Source organism: Aspergillus stella-maris, assembly GCF_047715825.1.
Source record: "Aspergillus stella-maris strain CBS 113639 unplaced genomic scaffold BDV14scaffold_2, whole genome shotgun sequence".
Lineage (NCBI taxonomy): Eukaryota > Fungi > Ascomycota > Eurotiomycetes > Eurotiales > Aspergillaceae > Aspergillus > Aspergillus stella-maris.
In genome coordinates, this window is record NW_027396796.1 from 970,155 (window position 1) to 993,882 (window position 23,728).

Sequence of the window (23,728 nt, forward strand, 5' to 3'; positions counted from 1 at the left end):
ACTCATTGGCCAGCGAGCCGGCTTATGGCGTTTGTCTCTTCAATGCAACATGAGTTATAAATCATAAAAAGCAATAATATGCAGAGTAGAATTTACTTGATTGCTGTATCAACATAGAGTACGTAGTATTACCATTTCAAAACAAGAGCAGATTGAAGTAGGAATCCCGCTAAATGTAATACGCCTGCCCATTGGAAAATCACTATAGCATAAACTCGCGCCGAACATAAATCATTATATGTGGGTATCTCTACAACTCCGGATTACTCCCATGCAAAGAAGCTCAAGCCGAAGCTTATATCAAATCTGAACTTATTAGTGTCCGAATGCCCTACAACAGAGGGTAGACGACTTACCAATCTGAGTGGCATACGCGCCGGAAGACGACCGTTGTGAAGAAGCATTGCGATATTCTTATTCGGTGTTGCTTGCAATTTGCGATAGGCCTCGCGAATATGTCTCGGCTCAACCGGCGTGCGGCCTTCTTCTGGAGGGTCGAAGAGTCCAGTCTCGCGCTTGCGTTTCTTGGTTTCCTCTGCTCCATTCTCTGCTCCACCGCGGCGGTTCTTCTCGCGGTCTTCGCGTTCCTTGACTTTGAGAGCCTCTTCCGTCAGAGTCTGGACGATCTCGAAAGTCAAGAAACCGAGAATGTCGACAATATCGTCATTGGGTTTCGATTCAGTAACAATCCCAAAGCCGGCCCACTCCCTGAAACGTTTGCTCTTTCGGTAGGTGAACGAGGCTTGTCGACATTCAGACCAGAAGACATATTCCTCTCGGGTCATATGCTTGGTTCGCTCGTCGGCGGCAGCAAGACGCTGCAGAGTTGCGTAGTTTTGTTCCTCCTCCTCTTCGTCTTCCTCATCGTCTCTCTCCGGTACTTGAACTGAATAAAAGCTGTTAACGTCCCACGCGAGACCGACGCGAGCTCTCTTGTTCTTGGGCTTCGCAGCAACATCCTGGGTTCCTGCAACGACACCGCCAGCCATAGGATCATCAGCGCCGGCAAAGTCAGCTGCGTCACCGCCACCTTTATCATCGGAGTCCTTGACGTTCTTTCGGACATCCTTCCACGAAAGGAACGTTTTCAAGCGAGATACCTTGGCTTTGTCATGACGGATCAGAAAGATCAAATCGTCAGTAGATATAGAACGAACACCGCGGCGAGTAGCCAAGGTGGTACTACGCGCGAGCTACAGGAGTGTTAATAGTAGCCAGAGCCGAGCAGAAAGGGATCACATACAATCTCGACAACCTGTTGTCGCACAATATCTTCGATCAGAGTAGTCGTTTCAACAGAGGGCTCGGCAGTCTCTCCAGACACGAACATCATCTGGCGAATGAAGTTAATCATTCTGATTCTAAAGCTTATCGGTGTTTTAGTGCCATAATGCGCTGGGCCTTGAGGTTTGTGTTCTTCTTCAACCTCAGGACTGGTTCCGGCCAGCGATAATGTATGACTCGAGGCTGTCGATGCGCTCAGTGTGAGGTCCGACTCATCATGCGATGATAGTGAGCCCGCTGCCTCGGTGTCGGATACACACATCTCGCGATCATGATACGACTCTTGGTCCGCCATGATTTCCGCAAGGACGAGCGGCGCGTGAGAATTGAGGTGAAGAAGATGGGGTTGATGGCCGAACCTCAACAGCGCGCATTTATCCAGTCTTGCGCCACGAGCACATTGTCGCATAGCAACCAGAAGGACCACTCATATTCCCTCCTCTTGCGCACGTTTCTTGATAGGAAAGATGAGAGAATAACAACAGAATATCGCTTACCTGCTGGATTTCCTGCCTGTACTTTGGCGTACGGTCAGACGACATATTGGCGAATTTAGGACCTCGCCCGAACTCGTTTCATTAATCAAAAGTGCAAAAGGCAGCATCAAAGTACTCGAGAGACAACGAGACTTTATTTGAATCAGATGAAACCAATATCAAAGCGCATAGTCGAGGACAAAGCGATGGACTGGGGTAGCACAGGGTGCCCTATCGGGATCATCTATTTCTCCATCCTCCGAGCCCGCGCTTCGATTCCCGCCCATGCGGCATGGTGGGGTGACCAAAACTTTTGAAGCATTCACTCAATTGTCACTGCCCAAGACACAATGCTTTACCTCGTGGGACTCGGACTTGCAGACGAGCAGGACATTACTGTCCGCGGGCTTGAGGTGGTGAAGAAGGCCGAACGAGTCTACCTTGAAGCATACACGGCCATTCTCCTTGTCGACAAGTCGAAGCTAGTGAGTCTCCCAGTTACAGTACCCCTCCGCACGTTATACCCTTGTTGTGATTGTGAACTAATAATCAATTGCTTTAGTAGGAAACATTCTATGGACGCCCTGTTATCGAAGCCGACCGTGAGCTCGTCGAGACCGGTAGCGACGACATTCTTAAAGATGCGGACAAGGTCGATGTAGCCTTCCTCGTGGTCGGAGATCCTTTTGGGTACGTCTACAATATCATTACACAAATGCGCTTTTACGCTAACCTTATGGCTTTCCGCGACAGAGCTACAACACACACCGACCTCGTCCTCCGCGCGCGCGAACTCGGCATTGAGTCCAAAGTCATTCCTAATGCCTCCATCATGTCCGGGATCGGCTGCACCGGTCTGCAGCTTTATAATTTCGGTCAAACTGTGAGCATGGTTTTCTTCACTGAGACCTGGAAGCCGTCGTCATACTACGATCGCGTTCAAGAGAACGTGCAGATTGGACTTCACACCCTTGTCCTGCTGGATATCAAGGTCAAGGAACAGTCGCTTGAGAACATGGCCCGCGGTCGCCTGATCTACGAACCTCCGCGATACATGACCGTCGCTCAGTGCGCGTCGCAAATGCTCGAAACTGAGGAGGAACGGCAGGAGGGTGCTTGGGGACCGGACAGCCTTGCTGTCGGGGCTGCTCGAGTCGGCGCGCCAGACCAGCAACTCGTTGCGGGAACGCTGAAGGAACTCAGTGAGGTTGACTTCGGTCGGCCGCTGCACAGTCTTGTCTTGCTGGGCCGAAGAGCCCACGACCTGGAGAAAGACTACATTAAACAATTTGCTGTCAATGAGGCAACCTTCGATGCGGCCTGGCAAAAGGGAGGATATGGATCCAGTTGATTCTGGTGAAATAAAACGCTATAATGACAAAATAATACACGAAATGCAATAGCCCACCCACCGTAGCCGCTCGTATGCCGAAACTGAAGATTCCCCCAGACACCAAAAGCCAACTGATTGATATGACCCTTATCCAGTTTGTAAAGAAACAGTCATCACTCGTAATATAATTCGTACAAGAATCACGAAGATCTTTTGCTGAAGAATCGTGTCAATGATTCTGGAAGCCGTATCTATGTCGAAAGAGAAACGCGATAGTCAACACATGTTCAGCTGCAAGTCAGAAAACACACGTGCATGTGCAAGCAAACTCACCGTCGGCGTCGAAGGCGTATTCGAGCTCCGCGAAGTCGAGGATCCACCCCGATGGAACGAGTCATCATCATCATAATCTTCCTCGTCCTCTTCCATAATATCCTCATCCTCAATCTCATCAGGTGGGAAATACCGTTCCGGATCCCCATTGTATACAATCCACCACCCAATCCGTTCGCCAGCCGCATACTTATCTCGAAACTCAGTCAGCGCCTTTGCACCAGCCTCATCTAGCGGATTCTCCTGGAACATATCTGCGTTCCATGAACTCCCTGCATTTGATGACCCTGCTTCAGGTATACTGATCACTTTCGCACCAACGTATGCGAAGGGCTTGCTGACGGCGTCGGGGCTCTCGTCTTCGGGGTCATATTGCTCGATGAAGCGCAGCTCGGGAAGATTCGAGATTATACCGGGCTCTGTCTTCCCGAATGATTCCAAGAGCAGCTTATTCGTCGTTGGTTGTTGGACATATTCGGCCGTGGCATCTTCAAGGTTATGCAGGACGATGTAGACTCTTATCCCCGTGAAGCCGCTGCGAGGCCACCGAAAGCCGTAGAGCATGTAGACCGGCATGATATTACGTACTGACAGGCTGAGAATTTTCCGAGTCAGATCCGAAACGGCCCAAACGGGGCACACCGAGCGACGCTTATTGTAGGAAGGAGAGAGGCAAAAGGAGGGAGGGTGTAGAAGCCCAAAAGACCCGGATGCGATGCGATTCTGGTGGAGGAATCATATTATATCTGGAAGGGGTGTTGTTGTGACCATGCTGTGGCGTTCGGATCTCGTATGGAGCTTTCTAGTTTTCTTGGAACTTGGAATGACCGGGGTTATGTGGGTTGCGGCACCGCGGAAGGATGAGATTGACTGGTGTCGTTGGATCGATGAGTGTCCGGACGGGAGCGACGATTCGATCCCTCATCGGGGTAGCCGTTAACGGTCGGGTCCTTGGCGTCTGTCACGACTATATTTAACCTGTCTATTCGCTCTTTTGGGTTGTACAGGATGAGTCTACTGTCGGATATTTTGACTCTTTGTCTACGCTGGAGGAGCAATATGGGCTCTCAATGGCATGCTACATTCCCGCAAGGCTGCGAAGAGTGACTAGGCCTGCATTAATGTTTAGTAGTGGCTCCGACAACAATAGTGACAGGTTGAAAAACGTTTGAGGGCGGTCGGGACTGGCAGTATCACGCCATTAGCCCCGTAGATGCGGAGTTAATTGCCAGAGCTCCGGCGGTCCAGCTCCCTCGCCGATAGCAGCATTCTTTGTCCGGGGATCAAGCACGGAGCACCGCCGGCTCATCGACCAAGATGGTTCTCTCTTTTATCATTGTTCAGAATCGCCAGTGAGTTTGTTTTGAAGTCTGATGGCAGTCAATTGTGACGTTCCAAGCTGACAATGGAAACAGGGGCAAAACCCGACTTGCGAAGTGGTATGCGCCGTACAGTGTAAGTCGCCTCGGATAACAACGGTACTCGAACGATAGCCTAACAATTGCGCTCTGATAAAGGATGAGGAGAAAGTGAAGCTCAAAGGAGAGGTATGTCGGGTCGGCCGCCGAGGCTCTGCAGCTTCGTCCCTATGACTGCGGGGAACTGACCCTCCTAGGTCCATCGTTTGGTTGCCCCTCGAGACCAAAAGTATCAATCGAACTTTGTCGAATTCAAGCGGAGCACAAAAATTGTATACCGGAGATACGCGGGTCTTTTCTTCTGCGCATGCGTTGATGCGACGGACAATGAGCTGGCATACCTTGAAGCCATTCATTTCTTTGTCGAGGTACTCGATCAATTCTTCGGGAACGTGTGCGAGCTAGACTTGGTCTTCAACTTCTACAAGGTGCGTGGCTATAATCTGTGAAGTTTGTTCAGCAATTGGCTAATGGTGGGTGCTGTGCAGGTGTATGCCATCCTAGACGAAGTATTCCTTGCGGGCGAGATCGAAGAGACCAGCAAACAAGTCGTCTTAACGAGACTGGAACATCTGGACAAGCTGGAGTAATGGTTGGACTGGGCCGATAATAATAGATCACCGGCTGCATAGTGAGGTCTTGCATGAGTGACTGCGAACATGGTCACCACTGGAGTTAACGGAGTCTTCTGAGTCGATATTTCGATTGCCCAGGGTTCAAGTCTGGCATGACTTGTTGCGTATTTGTGGTTCTTATACCCTATCAATGTCAATATATCTACATTCATAAATATGTATTCCTGCACCGAAGAGGAACAAATAGTTGAACAAATAAAGCCAATGATTCTTCCAACAAGGTAACCAGAATGAGCGATCAGGGTCCCAGGGTCCTCTCTCCTAGAGAAAATGATATTGACTGCTGCCTGGAGCTCAACAGCCGAAATCACTGCCGTGTCTCAGATCACATCTAAGACAAGCTTCCAGAAAATGCAATAGAGTCTCCATACCAGCCCTATGGCTTGTCCTGGCTCAGGGACGATCGAAGATCGTGCAATTTTAAATCAACCACAGCTGAGGCCAAAGGAAGCTCTGTGTGGACGGCTCTTGGGTGAAAAGGTGGTTGACTTACCCCAGAGTGGATTTAGTGAACATGAGGTGATCGCGAGCGACAATTGCGAGAGTATCACTAGAGTTGACAACATCGCTTGGCACAGCACCTTAAAAGCACCTCATCGCACCGTTGCTTTTCTTATTCCTTTCTGAAAGTTGGGCTGATTCTTTGCTGTTTTTCTTTTTATTCTGCTTCAAGTGAACCTACGACTTCCCATCATTGTTGGGCCTCGTACGCCTACAACATGACTGCCGAGCCACCAACTACCGAACCACCACAGGGCTGAAAACCAGGTCCGACAACGGGCAACTGACAGTCCTCAACACTCAACAGAATCGCTGTTTGCAAATACGACCGCAATTATGCTTCTGCACTGGAGCATATACTTCCGCCTCAACGGGCTTGAATACGACATGGCAAGCGGCCCCTGATACACACACTGAGAGGTAATTCCTCGCTTTACCCACGCCACCTACGGCACGGCCGGACGCCAATTCGAGTACCTGCGGCACGGAGGAAGTCCCCTTGACTAGCAGCGCCATTATCTGCAGCTTGAAACGAATGGAGGAACTGCTGGGTGATCGTCATCTAAGATGTGGTTTTTTTCACTGCCATGGTGTGAGCACACGACACCCAGATTACAAGACGCCTCGGCATCCAAGATCCCAAGACCGCAGACAGGCGACTCGACCTCAGATTCAATCAAGGTCATGCATCCTTCAATGCAACTGTCCCGAATCCTATTCTTCCCATCAATGTCAGCGGACAATGGAGATTGCGACCTTGGAAGTTGGAGGGCTTGCCACTTGATCTTCCTTAGATTGGCTACCCCTGAGGACTACGGCAGGCCCAAGGATTGAGCGGCGGGGCCACTCCTGATAATCTTTTATGGAACGAGGTGTCAAACTTTGTTCTTAATCTCGGCAACCGTTGGTGTGCCGGGAATAAGCAAGAGTGGTTGGCTTTTTGAGGTTGCGAACAGCGTTTCCCAATCGGTCTTCTGTTGCGATATATTACCATTCTGACCTGAATCTGCTGAGTCGACCAGGACGCAATCTACGTACGTCGTCGTTGTCGGCGTCTAAGCCTCGTAAGGCTTCTGCTTCTCAAACTGATATTTGCCGAGTCATGGAGAAAACCAGCAGAACCCCACCCAGTTTACCGACAATGAAATTGACACTGCGACGAGCTGCGACGGCCTTTAGTTGGACGAATCTGGCGATCAAAACGAGATGATCAACGAATTGAGCGAGGTCGACTTTGCAAAGTCGCAAAAGTTTGTTGCCGCTCAGTGGGGAGCTGTCGTTTCAGCGGCTGTTGAGAGCGCATTATTTGCGAATCTAGACTTGGTGACGGAGACTGTACGCGTCAGTCCGGGAGTTACGGTGGACAAGCTGGGGGAGATTCCAGAATCGCATTTGCGAGCCTACGCGGCCGATCGCTGGTAGGTCTTGGCATTTCCCCATAGAGCCAGACACTCGCCAGTGGATCGCTTTTCTCCCGCAGCCTGAGGCCACTCACAGCGCTGCGTTTCGGACAGGTGGATTCCAGTTCCGCGCTTCAGAGTTATGACCAGCCCTTTCTCGGCCATCATCTACATCCAACCACTGGATGCGCATTCCCCTGACAATCTGACTATCTCGTTTTTGCAAAGCTGCCATTACATGCTTGACATATTTCACCTTAGTGCAATTCAGTATGGGCGAGAAGCTCGTGTCTGTACAGTTTTGGCCAGCGTTCGCTCAAAGACGGTCAAACTCAGGAGTTACGCTGGGATTGGCGCAAACAAGAGATGCGGAACGCACTGACGATCATCAACGCAGGGGCTGTTTCGTTTCGACGGGCAGATTGTTACATGATATTGGGATTGTCGAATGACGACGAGCCCTCTCTCCTGCGACACCACAGCCATGTCAATCCGCACTTCCAGACCCAGAGGTCTTGCCACATGGGGATTGGCTGCGATACACTTCCTGGGCTTGAGTGTTGTTATTTTTGACTTTCGATATTGAATTTACAATTTTCATGCAATTACGCACTACAGTTCCAACGCCACTCGTTCTAACATTACGGGATCAGCGTACGCAGTAGCAACAGCATCCAATTGATGACTTATCGAGATCCAGGACCTTTATTTATCGCTGATCAACCCAGTCCCCTTTTCACTTCTCCAGCCTTGTTCGTCTCGTGGTGTTCTTCCATTCCAGGGACCGTTCTTCATTCCTGATCGTCTTTCCGTTGTGGTCCTTCTTTTGAACCGTGACATTTCCAGCTATACCTTCGTTAGCACTCGCAGCAAAACGACCTTTTGAACATCTTTGACTCTTTCGAGAAAACAACAAAAATGTCTCTGGCACTCTCCGATAACCTGGCTCCGCAGCCAGCCACTGATATCTTCACCAGCGACACCAACATCGACCGCCGCAAGTGCCACCGCACTGTGCCGATGAAGGTGCTTGCTCTTGGTGTTGGCCGCACAGGAACAGCTTGTATGTTGAGCCCAAGGTGATGGTTTACTTGGCCGTTTCCCGTAACTAACGTGGGTCTACTATAGCTCTCCGCATTGCTCTGGAACGCCTGGGCTACCTCAAGTGCTACCACATGATGTCCGCCAGTATGGAGAACCCACCAGACTGCCTCATGTGGCACGATGCCCTGAACGCAAAGTACGACGGTGTCGGTGAATTTGGCCGCAAGGAGTGGGATCAGCTTCTTGGAGACTGCCAGGCTGTCTGCGACTGGCCCGCCTGCGCCTTCGCCAAAGAACTCATCGAAGCCTACCCCAATGCAAAGGTCATCCTGACCACCCGCGAAGTTGACTCATGGCACGCCTCGGTCATGAAGACCGTCCACTGGCGTGTCTCCGACCCCGAGCACCGCTTCGCCTCCAACTTCTCCTGGGCTGCCAGCATGTACTACCCCATGCTGAACAAGTTCTTCGCAACCTTTTTCCGCGGCGACTTCCCCAACAAGGGCAAGCAGGTCTACGAAGACCACGTCGCTGAAGTCCGCAGCCTCGTCCCTCCCGAGCGCCTCCTCGAGTACAAGATCAGCGACGGCTGGGCCCCGCTGTGCGAGTTCCTCGGCGAGGAAGTCCCTGACACCTCCTTCCCCCGCGGCAACGACATGGCAGACTTCTTCAAGCGCTGCCGCAGCCGTAACAGGAGGCAGATGGCCAACGCCGCTCTCCAGGCCGTTACCATGGGCGGTGCGATCATCGCTGCTGGGTTCGCTGCTACAATGGCCTTCAAGCGATTCCACCGGTGAATCGTTCCGACGCTACTACTGCTTGAATTTGCTTTCTCTACCTCTTCCCGTGGTCGACGCTGGGCGTGGCCGTGGCCTGACTTGATTTACTAGCCTTTCATACCCTCCTCCCTGGGACTTTGTTCCTTCTTTTTCTCTCTTTTTCTTACGCCCGGGAGTTTGATAACATTTTTTTATCGTTTTGCTGCGACTATTATACCAATCAGCTGGTTAGATACCTCGTTTACCTAGCTTAGCTTAATACTACTGGAAATGTCAAAAAGGAACGGAAATGGAAAAATAGATTTCATTGCTTCACTTGCATCCGTACAGTACTTCAGTTCCAACCCTATCGTTGTATTTCCTCAGTATCCGTAATCTTCGTCATTCAGCAACCCCCTTATTTCCGACTCAGTAGGTAGGTAAGCACCTCAATCACCAGCATGACCCCCCCAGCCAGCCAAGCTTAATCTCGCAAACCGATAAAAGCCCAGCACTTGGCTAAGACATTTTCAGCCACCAGCGAGACAACAATAAAATACATAACCACCAAGCGAATGGGCTGCATAAATTATAGTGCACAAGAAAATAAGACAGGCATATCGCCCGCCCTACGAGGCCACCTGCAACTGTAGCTGCATGCCAGGATCATGGCTGTTTCGCTCGCTTGGCATAAGCATGCTACATCGATATTGGATTACTTATCGGTGCCATGCTCTCCCCTCCATGCTATCTAGTATCTATTAATTTATGCACTGGGTTGTTCCGTTCCCTGTTTTGCTTCGATGAGGGGTTCATCCAGCTATGATAACGTCGTGCTTGGACCTGAATCCTACCCTTGGCGCTTCGCTTGGAATCTATCCATTCCCATACCGTTGTGTAATCGGTATGCTGTTGCCTGTTGCCTGAGGCCAAGATACCAAGATACCAGGTTCATCCTTGCGAGAGATATACTCTTAGTTCATGTCTCACTGGTTTCTCAAGTAGGTATCCAGTAAGTCCTAGACAGGTGGACTGTGCACTTGCACATTGCACTGTGTTGTGCAGCGCGTAAGACGGACCGGAAGCGTCGTCCGTCGGGTACACAATGCTGTGTAACCACACCTTTTATTTTCTTTTGACCAAATTCCTAGAGTGCTGCCTGGTACGTATCTTTTGGATCCTTTCCTCGAGAATCCTGCTTCTGCGCCGCATACGTATTAATTGTACGTAGAGATGTACGCTGTACAGACCTCGGAGTTAAGGCAAAGCTGTTCTGTTTTTTTTCTATGGGCTCGAATTACTGTATACGGATAGACTGGCCGGCCGTGGTCTGTGTTCTGTGGTCTGGTCACGGCCTCGACTTATCACAGGTAGTACTCCGTATCTAGGTCTGGTATGCACGATGACGACGTCCATCGCACGAGACGAGATATGATACAGCCCAGCCTGACTCGCAGGGCAGCCGGTTCACCCGATCCGTAGGTGATACGAGGTATCTAGACACAAAATAAACGGTTGAACAGGGCTTGTGTCAGGAGGTATTTGCAATCTTTTGCCTAGACTACGTTTCGTATCTAGTAAGGGCTGCTCCATGAATACCCCTTCTAGAAACAACGTAAGCGGCATGCATAAGATGTATTTTGGGGCAATGTCCGCTCCGGCGGCTACTAGCACCAGCCACGATACCACGCACGCTCGTACGTATTTGTTGCTTAAGGAGACGTAGGCAGCGGGGTCGAGCCATCGAATCCAGTAGTTCAATCCGTATCTACAAATTATCTTAATTCCGATATCGAGGTCAGTCGTAAAATCTGATCCAGCGACCAGTTTATACCGAGTCAGAGTGCATACTGCATAATTGTGGACCCGGCGGTTGCAGCACCAGCCACTCCAAACCTGAACCACTGGATCTGCTTCGCCATTCCGTCTGCCACTGCCACTGGCACAACTCAGTCGAGTCAAGCACAATGCAAAGTTCGCGCAAGCCTCGCAGCCGAACCACTGGCTCAACAAGCTGACGTATTGAAATCGGACATCGGATCTAGAGATAAGTCTGCTGTTGAGGCGCTGGCGTTAGCAGAGGCATACGTATGTATTGCCGTTGAAGCGGACTTCGGTTGACGCGGCCCCAGTCTTTTGCTCGGCTGCCAATTGCCATGTGCGCACCACATCCAGACCTTTTCAGGAGGGAAGAGTGGGACAGCCATTTGATCCCCACGATTCAGTAACTTACTTACCGGTATGTTTGGTTTGTTTTTTGCATTTGAATGCTTAACACTGATGTTGACTCTACAGAGTTCATAGATGGACAACCTCAACAACCAGAGTCAGAAGCAGAATACTAACGCCACCTCCACGACCAATCAGCACACTATCATAGATAGCCTGCTTTAACTTACGACACCCGAAGTCTAGCGCAAAAAATGGTGCAGCAACTGTTCCAGAAGCGCCAATCACCATTGTGCATGAAGCAGCCGGAGTTTCTGAACGGGTGTGGGGCAGTCGCAGTTGGCCAATTCCTGTGCATACGAACATGTTGACGAGGCACATCCATCCATCGTCCGATCCGAGCGTTGCGTTGCTTTGCTTAAGCGCTCCAAGAAAATGCAATATGGAGATAGATAGTAGACTAATGAGTAATATGACTGGGATCCTTTCGGGCTTGAACCCGGTAGTGACGACAGGGGAGTTCGAGGTCGAGGTCGAGGTCGAGTTCTTCAATGTCCCATGTCCACTTACTACTGGGGTTGATCTTCTCTTTCGAAACAAAGTCAAAACTATAGACTCTTGACCCTGGGTCTTGCCATTTTCACTGTGACACTGCCTCGAGATCGCTGGGGATTGCTGCTGTTCTTAATATCATTGCGTCGATCCCGCCTCTTGATCAACGTACGCAGAAGTACGCTTCTTTCTTTCTCTGGGGATTTCCCCTGTAGATAGATAACCCGTACTGTACACACGAAGTACGGTTGTTGGCCTGTGTGTCTCTCTTTCGTTGAAGACCACACTTCGTTCCTTTTCGCTGGTTTTTTTGAGTTACTAGGTAAACTGGTGATGTGTTGAGCCGATGGGTTTCCTTACCACCAGTTCGTTGGGCGCATGCGCCCGTTCGCTCATTACTCGACTTTCACTCATTTATATTCTTCTCGCGGTCCTGGGCGGGTTCCAGGAAGTATCTGCAGAAGTTGATTCAGTTTTCAAGTCGGTAAGTGAGGTTTAACCTGCCCTGCTGTTCTTGTGTTTGCTAATGATGTCGTTACACAGCGACCCGATCTATACGCCCCCGTCTTCACCTTCGAGCGCCGCATCCCCCAAGAACTCCATCCCGGCTACATCTTCCTAGGTCCCTACGAAGCAGCCAACTCAGGCCCATATATCTATGACAACGATGGTGTATGTTAAGCCTCAAATCACGCCTTCGCAGCGATCGCGCTAACGGGCGATCATTTAGAACCTAGTTTGGAGCGGCTGGGGCAATTCCGGCCCCGGGAACGCCCACGGCATGCACGTCTGCAAATACAAGGGAAAGGACCATCTGTGTTTTTTCCAGGGGATTCAGCAGAACGGGTACTGTCGTGGCCATGGCGTTATTATGGATAGCAACTATCAAATTGTCAAGACGGTTGTACCCGGTGGCGGGATGGCAGCCAGCGATATGCACGAGTTCAAGCTCATTAATGATGGGCAGACGGCGCTGATGACGGTTTACCAGCAAAGGCAGTTTGATATGAGTATTTGGAATATCAAGGGTGGGATGGGGTGGCTTATGGAGAGTGTGTTTCAGGAGATTGATGTTGAGAGCGGCAAGGTACTCTTTGAATGGAGGTCGCTTGATCATGTCGACCCTTCTGTGAGCTATACTTATCCTGGGCATACGGATACGTCGGGCACTGGGCTGGAACCGCGCTCGCCTTGGGATTACTTCCATATCAATTCTGTTGATAAGAATGCCGAGGGGAACTACCTTATTTCCTCGAGACATACGTGCGCGATCTACAAGATTTCGGGGTATACTGGGGATATCATCTGGAAGTTACACGGTGCAAACGCGACATTTGAAAATGAGAACTTTAGCTTCTCGCAGCAGCATGATGCGCGGTGGTTGAAGGAGAACACGACGCATACCGTGCTTTCGCTATACAACAATGGTTTCAACGGATTCAACAGGACGCACGATTACTCCTCCGGCATGATCATTTCGATCGACCATATCAACAAGACAGCAACACAGTTGATCGACTACCCACCGCAAAACCACGACATGATCAGCTCCAGCCAGGGCAACATGCAGGTCCTCTCAAATGGAAACGTCTTCATGGGCTGGGGCAACAACGCCTACGTCTCCGAGCACGACAGAGAAGGAAACCTTTTGCTATGGGGCTACATCGACAAGGGAAACATCATGAACTACCGCGCCCAGAAATTCCAATGGGAGGGAACACCAAACGACATCCCTGCGCTCTGGACATACGCCAAAAACAGCAACGAGACCACGCCGACAACATTCTACGTTAGCTGGAACGGCGCAACCCGCGTCAAGCACTGGCGCTTCTACGGCACGAACAATTCGACTGGGAACTATACATTCATTCACAAAGTGCGCAAGGACGGGTTCGAGACGAGTTATACAGCCTCGCAATTTTATCGGTATACGTACGCCGAGGCGATTGATGAGCAAGGAAAGGTGCTTGGTCGGTCGCGCACAGAGTTCACGTTTACGCCCTCGCCTGTCCTTGAAGCATACTGCGAAGACACAAACTGCGAGAATACACAGGCCTACGGTATCCCTGGCGAGCAGGGCGCACAAGCGGCGATCCCCGAAGTCGGCCTCAATACCGTTCCCTGGGTGGATCCCGATCATGACGGTGTGCATGTTAACTGGGGCAACACATGGCCTCCTGTTGAAGAAGAGAGTGATCACGACAGTGATACTCTCGAGACCTTTTACAGTAAGATCACCCATCACCAAGAATCATTTTCTCTACAGATACTAATAGCTTGTGCAGAAGAAGTCGGCTGGGCAGCCCCCATCTCGGTCGTCGCCTTGTCAGTAGCAGGCATCTACGTCGTGCTCTGGCTATATCAGAAACACCAGTTCTCACTGTCGCGGCGCCTGAGACGAAGATCGCCGTCGGGGCCCTTTGACGGGGCCAGTAGTGAGCCCAAGGCTGCGTTTCGGGTTTTGAGCGCGCCCTGGTGGAGTTTTAGACGGTGGAAGACGTTAGTTGCGTCGAGTGAACCGCCGCGGTATTCGCCTTTGGGGGAGACGTCAAGGGTGAGATAAAGAGCGAAGCATTCTTTAGATTTCTCTTAGTTAACAGAATAATGTATATACCCTCGTTTGCATACGATATTTTCTGTTGGTGGACGAGTAAATGCGGAAGAGGGAAGTATACCCGAACACTCGACACCTCGGATTTAAGGCGAGGCAAGCAGAGTGCAGAATCCGAAGCGGAGCAAACTGCCAGCAGTCCCAAACTTCCATGAAGCGTCGCTGAAACGGGTGACAAACCACTCAAAGCGTCAAACGCCTTCTGCAGTCTTTGGCTGGTTCTGACAGCTGCAGCTAGACTTGGCTTCAATGGTAGCGGAGCAGACTAAGGCCGATTAGTCAGGACACGATTACGAGGCGGTAATGCAAATACGAAGAGTGGTACAGTGGGGATAGCGTCGCAAGCTCCCGCACTAAATTATTTTAAATTAATTGTATTGAGGAACCGTTCCTGAGAATCCATTCTCCGGCCATGACGCGTGGTGAGTGGTATGTGGTGGCTGTAAGGTTTCCCGAGGACACTGGGAGAGAAAGATTGATAAGTTTCTGTTTGATTAAGGAGATGGTACAGAATGCAAATAGAAGAAGCAAAGAAGCTAGAAGGAAGGAGGAAAGGTGAAGCGTGCCCAGTAGAGTGTAGAAGTAGACCGAAGCAGTAAGCGGGCGTTGATCATATCAGTGACTTTGAACTTCTGATTTTCTCTCCGTCACTGCTGTCCCTCTCTGCTTCTGCTTCTGCTTCTGCCTCTGTTAACTTCCATTCTGTCCACATCAGCCTCTCGTTATCGCCTTGCATTCCCTTCTGATATTCGTACTGCTGCTATTAATATTATTCCCTCATTTGTCGGACAATTCTCCGTCTTCCACTCTTTTTTCTGACGTCGTCACTCGCCTTCCACTGTGCCCGCTAGCGCCTCCATTCTCCAACCCGCGCCGGTTCCTCTTTCCTACTGTTCGGTCACTCTTGTCTCTCTTTTAGTCTTCCCAACCCTCCGAGGCCGCCCAGATGACTGGACCCAATCGCCAATCGCTGGGCTACTCGGTTTCACCTAATAACACCAGCCTGCCCTCTCCATCAGCCATCTCTGTCCCCAAATCCCGGAATGCTCGTCACTCCCGCAACATCTCTTGGGCTTCCGGTCTCGACTCTGGCGGCGAACCTTCTCCCGGCTTCGAATCTCAGCAGCGGCGCCGCGGGGAATCTAACGTCTCCCTCACCCACGTCTCAGAGGGCTCCTCGGGCCATTCGGACCCGGACGAAGCAATGGCGCTGAGGAATACCTCGCTCGACTGGAACGATAGCCAGAGGGGACATGTCCGCTCACGGTCCCAAAGTCAACAGCTGCCGCCGTTTATCAACCCGATAGAAACATCGCCCCCGCGGCCGGGCCCAGTAACATGGATGTCGCTGCCGCAGAAGAAGCAGCTCGCGCTGCTCGGTCTATGCCGAGTCTTTGATTTTTTGCAGATTGCCTCGCTGCAGGCTTACATGTTCTACCAGCTTAAGTCCTTTGACGAGAACCTTTCCGACTCTGATGTTGCCACGCAAGCCGGTATCCTGCAGGGTGCGTTTACAGCGGCGCAGTTCGCGACGGCGATTCCCTGGGGCCGGGTTGCGGATGCGGAGTGGGGAGGACGCAGGTTCGTCCTCCTTGTTGGATTGATTGGGACTGCGGTATCTTGTCTGGGTGTTGCCTTTGCGACGTCGTTTGCGCAGGCTGTGTTCTGGCGCTCGTTTGGTGGTGCCATTAATGGCACCGTTGGTATTATTCGGACTATGATTGCGGAGAATGTCAAGGAGAAGAAGTATCATTCGAGAGCTTTCTTGATTTTGCCTATTGGGTTTAACATTGCTTCTCTTTTTGGGCCTGGTAGGTTACTATCGGATTTTTGGTATGCATTTGCTAACAACTGCAGTCATGGGTGGCATGCTTTCTGATCCTGTCCGCGCGTACCCTACACTTTTCGGTCCCAACTCCTCGTTTGGTGGTGCGAATGGGGTCCAATGGCTTATGCATTATCCGTATGCGTTGCCCATGTTGGCCAACTGTTTCTTCCTCACGTTCTGTGCTTGTTGCGTGGCTATTGGTCTTGAAGAGGTAAGCCTGCTTTTCCCTTTACTTCGTACTTATGCTGATATCATAGACTCTTCACGCATGCAAAGGAAAGCCTGGTCTCGGTACATACTCTCTACGCCTTGTTGCTCGTGCCATAAGAGCCATGGTTGGATCCAACTCGCCATTGTATTCTCGACTTCCTTTCGCCGACTACGAAGAATCCGGGCCTCTGCTGGGCAGGGCCCAAGAGTCGTACGAGCTCGAAGAGAAGGCAGCCAAGCCCAATCGCATGGCCCGCATTTTGCCATTCCGCCGGATCTGGACCAAGAACGTCCTGTGCACCTTGTTGGCTCAGGCGTTCTTCGACTTCCAAATGGGTGCATTCAACAACCTCTGGCTTCTTTTCCTGTCTACCCCCCGCTACGACGCCAATGACCCCGCCAGCCCCGCGCAGAGCCTCCCCTTCGGCTTCACTGGCGGCCTCGGTATGCTCCCGCAAAGTGTTGGCTTTGCCACTGCCATTCTCGGTGTTATCGGCATGATCCTTCAATTCACCATCTACCCCTCTATCAACGGCCGTCTCGGAACAGCCAAAAGCTACCAATATTTCCTCACCCTCTTCCCTGTCGCCTACGCCTTTGCTCCCTACATTGCTCTCGCCCCTTCATCAACTCCTCCGCCCAACCAAGCCAATGGTGGCTGGGTTTGGTTCTCTATCATCGTCGTGCTCTTCCTCCAAGTCACGGCGCGTACATTCACACTTCCAACCTCGATTATTCTTCTAAACAACTGCTCGCCTCATCCTTCTGTCCTGGGAACTATCCACGGCATCGGACAGTCTGTTTCTTCTGCTTTCCGTACAATAGGTCCTATCTTCTCCGGATCTTGGTACGGTTATGGTCTCGAGATCGGAACAGTCGGCTTCGCCTGGTGGCTGATAGCCCTGGTTTCGGTCTTTGGCTGCGTTGCAGCTATTTTTGTTTATGAAGGATCAGGTCACGAAGTCTTTCTTCCAGGTGAAGAAGAGGAGCTGTGATTGATTGATCCGATTATGCCTTTCGAGTATATAAACTTAGTTCCCTCTTTGGCATTTTGGCTTTTCCGTTCCTGTATTGTATATATGGTGGACACGTGCATAGGTGGTGTCTGTCTGGTTTGCTTGCATTTTTTGTTTATTGTTTTTGTTTATACTATACCTCTACAGTACTGCATTCGCTATTTGCTATTCGCTCGGTTGTTCTGTTCTGTTTGGTCTGGTTATGTTACGTATGTACTTATGAAAAGAGGAGGATGAGGAGAGTTTGGACATGGAAAAGGAATGGAGGAATGTGCATGTGCATGTGCATAGACTTGGATAGGATACATAATACATAGATTGCCATGACTCGTGAGATAATATAAGCTTAAGCCGTGTATAGCAGAAGTAGAAAAAAAGCACACCGCAGAGAGTATATCAAATAAAGAGGAACAGAAAGAAAAGGATCACCGCTTCAAAGCAGCAAACCTCCTCGACAACTCATCCAAATCCGGAATCCCACTCTTGTCCCCTCCAATCTTCCCTCCCTCTCCTCCTCTTCCACCCCTCTGCGCACTAGGACTACCACCCGGACTCGGAACCCCCTTCTCATCCCCAGGAACCCTAACCCTCGGATTCGGATTATCGCTCCTAGCCCCCGGCGGCGCAACACTAACAGGACTAGAATGTTTATCGAAGCCCCTAGGCGGCGTAGCGCGATTCAACTCTGCGGTCTCGGATGCGCGGCGGATAATCTGGTCTGGTCTTTTCCCGTCGTGCTCTTCGCCGTCGTTTTCTATACCAGAGACCAGGCTGTCTATGGGGAGGGGGATGTCCCCGCCGCTTGGGGCGCCCGTGTCGTCGCCCTCGTCATGATCGATTTCGTCGGGCGAAGTGGTATTGTCTTGTTGGCTCCAGGGGACTTTATATGCCCGTGCAATCTCGAGCAGATAACTCTCTACCAGTTCCTGGGAGGGCGGTTTCACGCGGAGACCCTTGACGAGTCGCTCGGGGACTTTTACTCCAACCAACTTGTTTTCTGAGGCTAGGGACATGAAGTCTTTCCCGTAGCGGTCTGCGAGGAGGGAGCGGAGGAGTGTCAGTTCGCGGACTTCGGTGGGGAAGCGGGACCAGGCGTAGAATATTGCTACAGAGGCTTCGTCGAGGGCGGAGTCGAGGTAGTAGGGGTCATCTGAGGGAAGGTCTGGTGTTGAGGGCGTTGATGCTTGGGATGGTTGCGGTTGCGACTGTGACTGTTGTTTCCCCCCTCCAAAGAAACTGCTGAAGAACCCCCCTCCCCCTCCAGTCTTCGTCAAATCCGCACCACCAGCTGATATCCCCCTCTCCTTATTCAACGCACCCATCTCCTCTCTGACCCGCCCCCTCATTCTCGTCCCCGCCTCCCCATGAACTAACCCATCTAACACCCCCGCTCTCGCAAGCAGAAGCTCGCAATAAAGCTCCACCATCTCCATGACCTCAATGGCGATATCAGTAGCAATGACATTCTCGACGCGGATCCGCGCGCTGGGCAGGCGATTGCTTTCTAGTAACTGGGCGAGTTCGCGGCGTTGCACGACGGAGGACGCGGTGGATTTCTTTTGGAGGAGGCGCAGGCGCGGGATTAGGAGGTGGAGGGTTGATGTTAGTTTTGCCTTTGGGTATCATCAAAATTTGTTCGGTCAATCAGGAGGTCAGAGATATGGAAGGGGGGATTGGGGTGCGGGGTTGAGGGAGACTGCAACTGGAAAGTGGAGGGGATGGTTGTTCTGTGGGGAGGTGGGAAAGAATATGGGGAGTTGAGTAGGTACTCACTGTTTGTGGTGTTGGAGGCATGTTGAATGGTTGTATATACTGAATGTACAGAGATAGAGTGAATGAAGGGGAGGAGATGGGGTGAGGTGATGTAGGCAGATAAGGCACCGCGGGGAGGACTCCGAGGTATTTATGTTGGGGCCTCAGGCACCAGTATTTACATCGTCTACAGGAAGTCTAGGTAACCACAAAGCAATTGTTCAATACAACTCGCGTTGTATAATTATAAATGATTATAATTATAATTATATGGTTTTTATACATTTTCGCTGCTATAAACAAAAGTAAAGTATGCTAAGTATGCATGCATAAGGCACCAGATGTCAGACTGAGCTGATGAAGCCCGTAGTAAATCATCATCCAATCAATGTACAAGAACGTTAATCATAAGAGGTATCCCAAGAAGTAAAAGTCAATATCAGGTATAAAAAGGTATCCAAGAAGAGAAGTGAAGTTGTCAAGTAGGTATCAGAAGAATGATAGCAGAAGAAAATGGCCACTGTCAAGTGACGAGTATAGGCGGAGGCTGATACTCCGTGGGTTTCTGCAACCGAGCATTTTTATGCTGGTTTAGAACGTAAAGGCGGCCATGGCGACGACGGCAAAGAGAGCCATCATGGCGTTCTGGCTGGTCTGTTGAGCGCCTGAGGTTGGGCTGGGTGATTCCTCGTCGGCTTCGCTGGTGGAGGATGCGGCCATGGAATCATCGCTGCCAGTTTCAACGAGCACATGGGGTCTGTAGGTGTAGTCGGGCCAGCCGGAGCTGCTAGAGCCGGAGGGGGTCTTGTGAGTAGAGCTCGAGGCCGTGACGGAGTGGGTGGAAGAGGTCACGGTCGAGGAGGTGGAAGTCGTAGTAGTGGTCGTGCTGGAGGGAGTGTGGGTGCTAGTCGAGGTGGACGTGGTAGTCGAGGTCGAAGTAGAGGTGGAGGTAGAAGTGGTGGTGGTTGACGTGCTGGTGCTGGTGCTGGTGGAAGTAGAAGTAGACGAAGGAGCGGCGGAGCTGGAGATCTCCTCGTCGTCGTCGTCGCTACCGCTACCGCCCGCGCTGTCAAAGACAACAATCTTGGCCGTCTCTCCCTTTGGAACTGTCACAACACAGAAGTTGGCACCACCAGCGCCATCAGTCGAAGAACCCTCGACTTCGTTAACATCGTGTTTGGCCGGGTCGATCTTGCAGGGAAGACCGTTGCAGCTGCCACCTTCGCACTCAATCTCGACACCAAAATCGGGTCTGGTGTTGCGGAAGGGAGTCGTGAGCTCGAGGTAAATCGGGTTCCATCCAATCTTGACAAAGGTGTTTCCGTCACCATCGGTGTTAGCACCGGCAACATAGGCAGCCCAGTTACCCCATGGGTTGGATGAGGTACCCCAGACACAGGCGGTCTCAGCGTCCTTGCCAGGAGGGTTGATATAGAAGCTACTCAATCAGCATGGGACAAGAAACAGAGGATGGAAGGATAACTCACTGGGCAGCAGTCTCGCACCAGTAGCTGAGATCCGGCACAGCGAGAGTGGCCACACTCTCAACCAGGGTGGGAATCAACATGGCCTCGTTACCCGGCAAGACGGTCTGGCAGAAGGAGACGACATCGCCGCACTTGTTGTGCGCTTCGACGGCGCCAGTGCCATCCTTACAGTAGGGCTTGCTGGGGAACGGCTTCTCGATCTCCCCGTCATCGTTACAGTACAGACCACCGTTCTATATCAAGTTAATATGTGCCCACCTGCTTTATATCTTGTATCAGCGCAACTCACCATGGACATCGGGTAGGAGTACGAAGTCGCGTCCGGGTCCCATTGCATCGACATCTGGCCGGGAGGACAAGCGTACGGGCAGTAGTTGCCCGGCTCACACGACTGATCGGGGCTCATGGCCCAACCGGCGTTCTTCGACCCGGGGGTGACGGCGACCAGGCCGGCATCGCTAGGGAACTCGCAGGAGCCGCCTCTCTTCTCGACAACATCCTTCTTGTCGTGGAGGTGACGGTGCGCGTGGCCGTGGTTGTGCTGGGCGGCCTCGACGGCGACGGCGCAGAGCAAAGCGGAAGCGGCGATGAATCTCATATTGAAGCGATTGAACCTGCAGTGCTGTTCTCGAAAAGGAGTGTAATGCGCGACCGCGAGAGGGAGCAAAGTCCACCGAAAATGAAAGAAGCGAAGAGCCTCGTGCGGCGAAGCGGAATAGGGGGGAAGAAACGAAAGACTATGGTCAGGACCCTGATGGAGATAACGAGCGACTCGGGGTGAGAAGGGAAAGAGAAGAGAAGACTCAGAAACGGGGATACGAGGTCGCAACAAAGCCCAGGAACCCCAAGCGCCCGCCAGAGCCCCGACGGCTTCTCTCACCCAGAGTCTGTGACCCTGTGAAGTGTGAACGCCTGCCAAAAAGGGTCCACAAGGGCCCTGGCACATTTCCTCTTACGGCTTACTTCGACGCTATAGAGAGCCCCGGCTCAGGGGCAAACCAATCAGAGACTAGCACCACTCCGTTGTCCCCCGCGGTTCGTGGATGTCGCAAATTGGCTCCAGTCAATCCATTCGCTGAACGCCCAATAAGAAGCTGCGAATGTCGCTCTTTCCGTGTGATCACCCAAAAGGCAAGAGCAAACACTGCGAGGGCGGAGTATCTGGTCTACCGCTATGGACAGCCACAATAACCATAATACGGGCGCCCCAACACCAATCGCGTCTTTACTACGATTCAATTGCTTGCCAAGTCGTCATACATTCGCATCTTGGCCGTGCGCTGGAAAGAGTTGGAATCAAAGTGGTGTAACTGGTCAGAGTTTCTTCAATGAGTTCCGGATGAGGAGAACTACCCTGTCACGAAATCTAGACCAGCAGATCGTCACTTCCCTGACCAAAATTCAACCTTTCAAACTCTGAAAAGGGGGCCACATGGTCAGCCTTACTCTGCGGCACTCTGCCTCGCGCAGGGAAACTGAGGACGATGATTGAAGTGGAACGCTAGCTGACCTGTGCCAAATAGTCGCTGCTAGCTCGGCAAAGCAGATCCGGCGCAGGTCCCTGCCTTGGCCTTTGCAACAATTAACTGACTCGAGACCCGAGCTCGGTGCTTGAATTTCAGTCCTCCACCTGTTGTTGCTCCAACTCGCGCCATCCGCTAAACCGAGTGCTGCCCTCGCGCCATCCCCAAGCAACACAGTAATGCTGCGCGAGCAACTTCCACTCCTCCATCTCATCGAGCATCTCTAACGCTGCGACGCGTTCTTTTTCCTCCTCAGCCACCCATTGCTCCCACAGGAAATCCACATCTGCTGCTGCCTGGCCGCCGTCAAAGCCCTGCTCGCGGAGTCGCCGCCGCTGCGCCCCCAACGACGCATATTTGTGAAGAGTCTGCAGCTGAATGCCGCGAGTCGCCAAGTTCGCAACCATTGTCCGTCCAAATGCATCATCCGGCCGAATAGGCTCGTACAGAATGAGGGCCAGTGCTTCGGATTTCTCGTTCGCTGGGAATAATGTGTGCGTGAAGTACCGTACTACACCTGATGCCTCGTTCGGAGACAGATATACCAGACAGCACTCGGACAGCAGCAACGTAGGAAGCGAGCTGTCCACGAACTCCTTCAGCTTATGCGCCATTGTCGCATTGCCGTCGCCTTCGTGCGCAAGCGTCCGTAGATCAACCGCGTGGATATGGTAGTTGGGTGTATGCAACTCATCCCCTGCCTCAGATAAAGAAACCTCCTCTGGCCTCCCTAGCACCCGCTGTAGAAGCGGCGTCCCCCGAATAGCCTTGATTTTCGCGACATTATTCACCGCAAAATCAAGTTCATGGTAGATGATATCCGTCGTCGGGCGCATAGACATTAGCCGGAACACGCGCGTATCAGACCCCGCCCCCAGCGAAATAATCTGCTTCTTTCTACTCCTCCATGTCGTGTCCGAATCCGGCGTAAGTCCTAAGAATCTCGCGACAAGCTGATCGATTGTTGTTGTGCGCACGTAGGTCCCTACAACACCCCGCAAACACCCGTCAGTCCCGCATCACAAAACAACCAAACAAGAAGTAACAAAGTTAGTACCTCGATTAATGATAGGCAACCTCCTCGTATCAGCCATCTGCGGCGTCAAGGCCCTCGCAAATGGATCCTCAAGGTATCCCAATCCCACGGCGCTAAGCCGCGACACACTGGCGTCATTGTCTGTCCCTTGCACGATGCGTTCTTTGTCCTTGTGGCTTGAACTTGGATCGTGGCCGCCGCGACCTCGTATTCGGCCGCGAGAACCACCGCGTCCGGAGCGCAGGGTGTTGAGGTTTGGTATTGAGGGGGCGGACATTGGGTAATTGGTGGGGTGAAGCAGCTTGGAGCTTGAAGCTTGAAGCTCGGAGGTGGGTGCGGAGATAACAGATAGCTAAGGTGGG

General features: G+C 51.7%; 9 protein-coding genes across 9 annotated transcripts; 4 read left to right on the forward strand and 5 right to left on the reverse strand.

Moving 5' to 3' along the window:
- Positions 1–85: 85 nt before the first annotated feature.
- On the reverse strand, positions 86–1,948 carry BDV14DRAFT_163506 (transcriptional regulator SPT3). Its single transcript, XM_073767051.1, has 4 exons — positions 1,782–1,948; positions 1,244–1,333; positions 357–1,193; positions 86–306 (listed from the first exon to the last, which is right to left on the reverse strand). Exons 1-4 carry the CDS (start codon positions 1,824–1,826, stop codon positions 301–303), a joined length of 978 nt encoding a protein of 325 aa, XP_073633530.1. The 5' UTR covers positions 1,827–1,948; the 3' UTR covers positions 86–300.
- Positions 1,949–2,079: 131 nt separating this feature from the next.
- On the forward strand, positions 2,080–3,160 carry dph5 (diphthine synthase). Its single transcript, XM_073767052.1, has 3 exons — positions 2,080–2,245; positions 2,326–2,450; positions 2,514–3,160. The coding sequence occupies exons 1-3, from the start codon at positions 2,111–2,113 to the stop codon at positions 3,109–3,111; spliced, it is 858 nt and encodes a 285-aa protein (XP_073633531.1). The 5' UTR covers positions 2,080–2,110; the 3' UTR covers positions 3,112–3,160.
- BDV14DRAFT_163509 (uncharacterized protein) lies at positions 3,161–4,648 on the reverse strand. The gene is made up of 2 exons (XM_073767053.1): positions 3,427–4,648; positions 3,161–3,344 (listed from the first exon to the last, which is right to left on the reverse strand). The coding sequence occupies exons 1-2, from the start codon at positions 4,000–4,002 to the stop codon at positions 3,294–3,296; spliced, it is 627 nt and encodes a 208-aa protein (XP_073633532.1). The 5' UTR covers positions 4,003–4,648; the 3' UTR covers positions 3,161–3,293.
- BDV14DRAFT_163511 (AP-2 complex subunit sigma) lies at positions 4,649–5,685 on the forward strand. The gene is made up of 5 exons (XM_073767054.1): positions 4,649–4,778; positions 4,842–4,881; positions 4,944–4,973; positions 5,042–5,272; positions 5,333–5,685. The coding sequence occupies exons 1-5, from the start codon at positions 4,744–4,746 to the stop codon at positions 5,432–5,434; spliced, it is 438 nt and encodes a 145-aa protein (XP_073633533.1). The 5' UTR covers positions 4,649–4,743; the 3' UTR covers positions 5,435–5,685.
- A 2,623-nt stretch (positions 5,686–8,308) lies between these two features.
- On the forward strand, positions 8,309–9,517 carry BDV14DRAFT_163515 (sulfotransferase family protein). Its single transcript, XM_073767055.1, has one exon. It carries the CDS (start codon positions 8,556–8,558, stop codon positions 9,219–9,221), a length of 666 nt encoding a protein of 221 aa, XP_073633534.1. The 5' UTR covers positions 8,309–8,555; the 3' UTR covers positions 9,222–9,517.
- Positions 9,518–12,249: 2,732 nt separating this feature from the next.
- On the forward strand, positions 12,250–17,547 carry BDV14DRAFT_186844 (ASST-domain-containing protein; the record flags this gene model as incomplete). The annotated part of the gene is made up of 8 exons (XM_073770876.1): positions 12,250–12,387; positions 12,447–12,575; positions 12,641–12,682; positions 12,733–14,131; positions 14,189–14,402; positions 15,517–16,325; positions 16,372–16,553; positions 16,600–17,547. 8 exons carry the CDS (start codon positions 12,250–12,252, stop codon positions 17,545–17,547), a joined length of 3,861 nt encoding a protein of 1,286 aa, XP_073633535.1.
- Positions 17,548–17,873: 326 nt separating this feature from the next.
- On the reverse strand, positions 17,874–19,428 carry BDV14DRAFT_163520 (DUF292 domain protein). Its single transcript, XM_073767056.1, has 2 exons — positions 19,342–19,428; positions 17,874–19,181 (listed from the first exon to the last, which is right to left on the reverse strand). Exons 1-2 carry the CDS (start codon positions 19,360–19,362, stop codon positions 17,994–17,996), a joined length of 1,209 nt encoding a protein of 402 aa, XP_073633536.1. The 5' UTR covers positions 19,363–19,428; the 3' UTR covers positions 17,874–17,993.
- A 125-nt stretch (positions 19,429–19,553) lies between these two features.
- Positions 19,554–21,670, reverse strand: BDV14DRAFT_163522 (SUN domain-containing protein). Its single transcript, XM_073767057.1, has 3 exons — positions 21,097–21,670; positions 20,808–21,040; positions 19,554–20,758 (listed from the first exon to the last, which is right to left on the reverse strand). The coding sequence occupies exons 1-3, from the start codon at positions 21,403–21,405 to the stop codon at positions 19,912–19,914; spliced, it is 1,389 nt and encodes a 462-aa protein (XP_073633537.1). The 5' UTR covers positions 21,406–21,670; the 3' UTR covers positions 19,554–19,911.
- A 471-nt stretch (positions 21,671–22,141) lies between these two features.
- ppm1 (protein C-terminal leucine carboxyl O-methyltransferase ppm1) lies at positions 22,142–23,656 on the reverse strand. Its single transcript, XM_073776805.1, has 2 exons — positions 23,388–23,656; positions 22,142–23,315 (listed from the first exon to the last, which is right to left on the reverse strand). The coding sequence occupies exons 1-2, from the start codon at positions 23,641–23,643 to the stop codon at positions 22,426–22,428; spliced, it is 1,146 nt and encodes a 381-aa protein (XP_073633538.1). The 5' UTR covers positions 23,644–23,656; the 3' UTR covers positions 22,142–22,425.
- Positions 23,657–23,728: the final 72 nt, after the last annotated feature.